General features: G+C 54.7%; 1 protein-coding gene across 1 annotated transcript in view; it reads left to right on the plus strand.

Annotated features, from left to right (window-relative positions):
- The window catches only part of LOC103773413, a 14,295-nt gene extending 9,379 nt beyond the window's left edge, over window positions 1–4,916 (plus strand). Inside the window, exons 10-15 of the mRNA XM_008940779.1 lie at window positions 40–132; window positions 554–661; window positions 3,741–3,915; window positions 4,151–4,214; window positions 4,508–4,595; window positions 4,830–4,916. Coding sequence (XP_008939027.1) covers window positions 40–132; window positions 554–661; window positions 3,741–3,915; window positions 4,151–4,214; window positions 4,508–4,595; window positions 4,830–4,916 — 615 coding nt within the window. The remainder of the gene's footprint in view (window positions 1–39; window positions 133–553; window positions 662–3,740; window positions 3,916–4,150; window positions 4,215–4,507; window positions 4,596–4,829) is intronic.
- Window positions 4,917–6,914: the final 1,998 nt, after the last annotated feature.

A 6,914-nucleotide genomic window follows, 5' to 3' on the forward strand; every position in this document is an offset into this window, starting at 1 on the left:
TGTGCAGTGTGGGTCAGCTCAGCTCTCTCCATTTTGCAGGCTTCTGCTGTTGTGGTTGAGGCAATGGAGAGTTTTGGAGGACAAGGTTACATGGAGGATACGGGCCTGCCCGTCATAGTCCGCGATGCTCTGGTAAGCAAGCAGCAGGAGGAGCAGGAGCAGCTCCTGTGGGCCACCCAGTCGCCTCCACGGTGCTTCCCGGGCTGATGCTTAAGACATGCTTGGGGGAAAACATGCTCAGGCCCTCCCCAGCTCACTCCAGGTGTGGCAGTTCTTTCCCAGTTGCCTGCCTGCTGAGCCCTGTCATCCCCAGGGAGGGGACATCCTCTGTTCCTGCTGCTGGGGTGGCTTTCTAGCTCAGCAATGGAGCTGGGCTCCTTGCCCTCACCACCACTGCTCCTTTCCACTTGGGGTGAGGCAAGACATCTCTGGAGATTTCCTTGATATCCCCTTAGCTCTGCCCCACATCTTTGTTTCCTCACGTTCCCCCTTCTTCACCGCAGTTGCTCCAGAGGGCTCCTTCCTGCCTTCCCCAGCCTCTTCTGCCCCACAGGTGCTCTCCATATGGGAGGGAACAACAAACATCCTGTCGCTGGACGTCCTGCGGTGCCTCTCCAAGAGCCAGGGCCAGGTGCTGGCTGCCTTCCTCTCCACAGTGCAGGTGAGCCCACACAAAGCTCTGCTCACCCCACTTGGTGCTGATGCTCCTGGCTGAGGCTGGCAGGGGACGTGACCAGGCTGAATCCAGGAGGCGTCTGACAGCCCTGCTCTGTAACGAGCACTTACAAAAGCAGAACACAGGCACTGCTCATTTTAGGAGCCTCCTGTGCTGCAGAAAACACAGCTCCTTTCATCTCAGCAGAGTTCTGCATTGTCAGAGCTCCTCATGACAGGTACCAATAGAGGTGTATTTTTAACATTGAAAGAGTCACCTTCCTGAATCCAAAGTAATTTTGTGGGTTTGTTTCTTAACTGGAAAAACACCACAAGACTCCTGAATATTAAACCTACTGCATTATGCCTTTCTATTTTTATTCCCACTAAAAAGATGGAAATTCCATTGCTGCCTCTTTAGAGTTGCTGTTCTCTGGCTTTACCTACAGGCAGCTCTTTTAAAGGTGCTCAGATGACAGGAGAGATCAAAGCAGCTCAGAATTTCATGAAGGTAAATGACATTAGCTGGTTTGACATGTCCCATAAAGGGAGACAGGAACCAGCCTGAAAGGTGCAATCAGCACATCAGAGGGTGTCATCTCAGAGATGACACTAATCCAGATAGAGCAGTCCAGATTACCTTAGCCCAGATACAGGGAGGGAATGCCTGGATTTGACTGTGTGCAGCCATCCCTTCCTCATCCAGACCCCATGAGAGGGGGAAGGTCTGAGTCACCGTACTCCCTGCAGCGTCGGCAGCTTGGGAGGGCTTTCAAAAACACAGGAGCCAGAGCCTGAGGAGTTCTCCCCAGGGGCTGCAGCAGCAACGTCGGTCACCCCGCTACTGGGGAGACCCCTGCAGTGCTGGGGCAGCTCTGGAGTCCTCAGCACAGCAGAGCCAGGGACCTGCTGGAGCGGGGCCAGAGGAGCCCCAGCAATGCCCCGAGGGGGGAACCCCTCTGCTGGGAGCCCAGCAGGAGAGAGTTGGGCTGGGGCAGCCACAGAGGAGAAGGCTCCAGCTGGGGAGACCTGCTGGGGATCTTGCAGTGATTCAAGGGGCCTGTCAGAAAGCTGGGGACAGACTTTTGAGCAGGACCTGTTGGGACAGGACAAGGAAGGATGCTTTGAAACGAAAAGAGGGAGATTTAGACTAGGAAGAACGAAGAAATTCTTCACTCTGAGGGGAGTGAGACACTGGAACAGGTTACCCACAGAAGCTGTGGATGCTCCATCCCTGGAGGTGCTCAAGGCCAGGTTGGATGGGGCTTTGAGCAACCTGCTCTAGTGGGAGGTGTCCCTGCCCATGGCAGGGGGGTTGGAACTACATGATCTTTAAGGTCACTTCCAACCCAGACCTTTCTGTGATTCCACCTCCCTGACTCAGTACACTCTGTACAAAGCACCTCTCTGACCTCCAGAGTGTCCTCTTGCCATCCTCAGACAACTTTTGATGAAGGAAAAGCCCCTCAAGGAATGTTACTACCAGACCAGCTGGGAGGGGGTTCTGCAGATAGTGCTCCTGCAGCATCAGGCAGGAACACACCAAGGCTCCACATCAGAACCAGAGTTTTGCTCCCGGGTGATGAACAGCTTCTTTTTGAGCTCCAAACAACCCAATTATTTCGGTCTCTGGGAGTCTGGCTCATTTTGAAACCTCTTCCCAATTCCCCTCTAGTGAGGATATCATTTAGCCCTTCATAAAGGGATCTTAACTGCTCCAACCCATTTCCTTTTTATTGATGCACATAAAACGAGTCCAATTTGGTTTATGTTTGTCCATCAGGGTTCTCACTTTGCAGGATCTGTGCCCAATGCCAGGCTGTGGTGGTGAAAGCAGCGTTAGTCCTTAGCACAGCACATCTCCTCTTGTCCTGTCCCTTGTTCCCTGGGAGAAGAGACCAACCCCCCCCTGGCTCCAGCCTCCCTTCACATGGTGCTGGGCTGTGTGACGCTGGCTCCCAGCCAGGCTGCTGGGGACACGTCTGTGCCTTTGGGGTCCATGATCCTGTGCTGTGAGCACTGACGTGCAGCTCTGCCCACAGCACAGCCCAGCACCCATCGAGGGTGCTGCTTTCCCTGTTTCCAGTCAGACGAGGCACAGGGCCGTGGGGGGTGGGAGGAGCTGGGCACAGCAGAGGACAGAACCAGGGGCAGCCCGCCCAGTCCGGGCTCCTGCTGGGCAAATGAGCTGGGGTTTCACAGACTAGGGAGAGGAACTGTGTGGTCACTGAAAGCCTCAAAACCATCAACGCTGGCTCTGTGCAGCAGATACTGACAGGCTGTAGCTTCACCAATAACCTGCAGAGGAGGCTAATTCACACAAAGCTACACTACTTAAACATGGAACACTTCCTTCTAGTGATACTGCCCAAGGTAACTGTAATTCTGCCATGGGTTTGATCACTGGGAAGATGCCACCCCAGCCTGGCAGCTCCACGCTCCTCTCGATCCATCCCTCAGACAGGGGAATATCCCAGGAAGCACAGATTAACAGCCAGGAGCCACAGGCACACCTCAAGAGCAACTACCTCAGACCCTCTCGGTGCCCCATCACTTGGGCTTTCATGAGGTGTTTGGCTGCTGGGGGAGTAGCAGCTGAGCTCGACCAGGGCGAGCTTCTAGGTGTGCTTCCAGGAAGGGTTGAATACCTGCTGCCCATCAGAGGAGCCGCTCTGGGCCTGGGGCCTTGCCCATTGACACCACCTGAGAAAAAAGCTCCTTGAAATCTGCATCTTCCTGCCTGGACACAGCCCCGGCACAGGGATGGGAGTGAAAGTATCAAAATTTGGGGAATTAGAGCCTGATGGGTGGATGCAGTTAGAGAGAACAGGGGACACCATTGGTCCCCACTGGGTGTGGGAACAGCCCCACGCTGGGTCTGGCTCCCAGTGCTGTAGGCAGGGCTGCGAGGTCCCTTTTGGCAGCATCCCTGTTCCCACCCCGGCCCCTCCGCCCACGGCTCCTCCACCTCTGGCTGCCTCCCTTCCAGCCCTGGCAGTGCCGGGTGTGCTCAGGGCTGCACCAGCCCTGTTCCCCTCCCGAAGGTAAAGACAGTCTCAGCTTTCCTGGGGCTCTTCTCTTTGCAGAAGAAACTGGAGCTGGCGTCGAGCACTGCGGAGCTGGAACCCGCCGTGAAGGCAACGGGAGATGCCCTCAGCAGCCTCTCCTGGTTCTCACACGTGGCCGGGTCACGGGGGACACTGACCATGGAGCTCTCAGCAAGAGACTTCTCCTACACCCTAGCGAGGACCTATGCAGGTAGTGGGGAAGGCAGGATGGATTTCCAACCAGGAAAGGGCTGGGAATCAGTCCTGGCCCGGCCTGGTCTCCCGGGTTCTGGGTTGAGGGTGGAGTTTTGAAGCAAGCTCAGTCCCCTCTACCTCCAAACTGAGGCAGCTCAGCCCGGCAAGTGCTGCTGAGGAGGAACCACCCCCAGCTTTCTCTGAGTTTTGGCTGGCACCTAGGGATGCTGATGTCTCCCCCTCTTCCACAGGAGCTCTTTTAATTGAACACGCAGCTCGGCCTGACGCTTCCTCCGCAGACATTTCTGCTGCTCAAAGGTGAGCAAAATCCCCCTCTAGCCTTGCTGGTTTGGGATGGCTTCCTGGGGAAGGAAGCAGCCTTTGCTCTGCCTCCCCGAGCAACCTCACCCCCGCCACGGGGGGACCCAAACTTCCCATCGCTGACAAGCAGCGCTCTGGGTCGGTCGCTGTCAACTCTGTGGCTTTTCCCTGCCACGGGGAATCTCCGTTCCAGCAGCCGTGAGAGGGATCCAAACCGGGCAGGCCTCACGTTGAAGCGGGCACCGTCTGGGTGACGGGGCTCGGACCAACGGCTCGAGTTCTCTGCCCAGGTGGTGCAGGCAGGAGCTGTGCCCCGTGGCCGCGGGGCTGCAGAGCGGCAGAGCGGCAGCTACGAGGCGGAGGCGGCTCTCCGGGACAGCGCGCTGGTCTACCAGGACAGCCCCGCCCACAGCAGGCTCTGACTGGCCAGGGGCTCCTCCAGCCCCAGGGGACACAGGAGGTGGGTGGCAATCCAGAAACACCCCAACCCCCTCAGAGGGCTGTGTTCCTCCGGGGCCAGGCCAGCCCCTCTGGGAGTAAGCCCCAGCTGCTCCGCTCCGAAACCCCCCGGGGGCCAGGCTGGGGCCCTGAAACCTTCTTACCCTGTTCTAGGTAAAGATGGAGCGATGGAACCCAGACAGCGACCTGGAGCAGCAGCTCTTCAAGTGCCAGCTGCTGTTCCTTTCAGAGAAAACTTAGCACAATTAAACCGAAAATTATTTGCCTCTGATTAAACACAGAAACCCACAATTTTCCCCTGTTCACCTCCGTGCTTCCCAATGCTACAGGTGCCTCCACCCTGGCACCTGCCAGGGATGCAGTTTCCTTCCCAGGCAGCTTCTGCACCCGCCGTGATCCGAGGATGGTCCCTTCGTACAAAGAGCTTTACCCCCAACACGTGTCGTTGGGCACCTTGTCCCTGCTGAGGCCACTACAGGCAGGAACATTTACACCCCACAGCCCCACAAACACAGGGCACAGAAAATCGTGGTGCTGCAGCTCCACAGGTGGTCACCACCCATGCTGCTGTGTGGAGCTGCTCTGGACCAGCTCCAGGAGAAGGAATTTGTTGCCCAGAGAGGTGGTCGCTGCCCCATCCCTGGAACCATTCCAGGTGAGGCTGGATGGGGCTCTGAGCAACCTGCTCTAGTTGGGGATGTCCCTGCTCCCTGCAGGGGGTGGCCTAGATGACCCTGAAAGGTCCCTTCCCACCCAAACTGCTCTATGGATTTCAATGACATCACTCAAAAGACATCAAAACTGTATAACTTGGCATCAAAATTAGAGAAAAATTTCATTCATTTTTTTCTGAATAAGCCTTTTTTTTTTGTCTCCATCACCTCCCTTTGCACGTGTCCTAACGATGCTGCAATTCACACTGACATAAATCCCAACCTAAGTTTTGAAATTCAGGAATCCTCCCGCAAAGCAACCACCTAAATACCCACTGTGAGTTTCTCTCCACCCTCAGCCCATCAATCCACCTGCCTGGCAACTGACAGGTTTTAACTAAAAAATTGCTAATTACAGTAGAACAATACAAGGACAAAAGCAGTAGGATGAACAGCTGTGTTCAGTGGGATATATATATATATATATATATCTTACAGGTTTTTTTGCAACACCAGGATTCCCTTTTCCTAATACACAAGCTGTAATTTGCCTAAAGACAAGCCCCACAAACTGTGAGCCCTGCAGATGCACCGACACAGAAAACACAAGGGACTGTAAAACTGTCACCGTGTAGGAAAATGACAAATTTATTCAGATCTAAATATTCACTCTGAGGCTACAGCAGAACAAATGCTGTTACAAACAAACAAGCACTGGGGTCTAACACTGCTGCTAAACAGCTCTCAGCTCTCGTAGGTTTGCACATTTTAAAACATTTAATGTTCTTGAGATAATTAATCAAGACTTCAGATGCCATTTTAATACAAATGCCACCAAAAAGAAAAAAAAAAAAAAGTACAATCAAATGCATCACCTGTTGCCACTGCAAGGTCAAAATCATTTCATAACATAACTATGGGAAAGGGGTTTAAAAAACATATTTGTTAAATAGTAAAGATAAAACTTTTAGCAGCATTTAAATTTCTTTGAAAGTCTGAAGAATACGGTGACCTTAAATCCCAAATCGCAGCAATCCCAGCTCCTGCTGAGGTGGGTAAAACGGAGGGGATTTGTTACTCCCTGCCTGTTCTTGCCCCTTTGTGGCACTCCCAGCAGCTCAAACCCTCTCCCAGGGTGGGCTCTGTCCCCCACTGCCGCCCTCTGCCACGGCCAACACCTCACCTGTGCCACGGGGACCAACTGACCCCTGCCCAGCCCCAAACGACGCCCGGGCCACGGGCACGGCCCAGTGCCCGCCCTGGGCACCCAAGGGGCCATTGTTCTGGAGCATTGTCTGGTTCCATGGCGAGACCCCCGGTGAGCTGTGTGGATCGTTCCTCAGCACAGCTCTCCCTTCACACCCCCCTGTTGTCTGAGAGGCCCCCGGGGGGTGTCACAGCTCTGCCACCCCTCCAGTAGCACAGGGGGACCCATGGGGCTCCGCTCGGCCCTGGGAGCAGTTACAGAGGGATGAGTCCCTGAAAAAGCACTTGGAAGGGACTCAAGGAGGGAAGGAGGTACATAAAATCCAGTTCTGGTGGATAATTGAAAACCTGCTGCTCCTTGGCACGTGGTTAATGGCGC

The sequence above is a fragment of the Merops nubicus genome, unplaced genomic scaffold (assembly GCF_000691845.1).
Source record: "Merops nubicus isolate BGI_N331 unplaced genomic scaffold, ASM69184v1 scaffold4975, whole genome shotgun sequence".
NCBI lineage: Eukaryota > Metazoa > Chordata > Aves > Coraciiformes > Meropidae > Merops > Merops nubicus.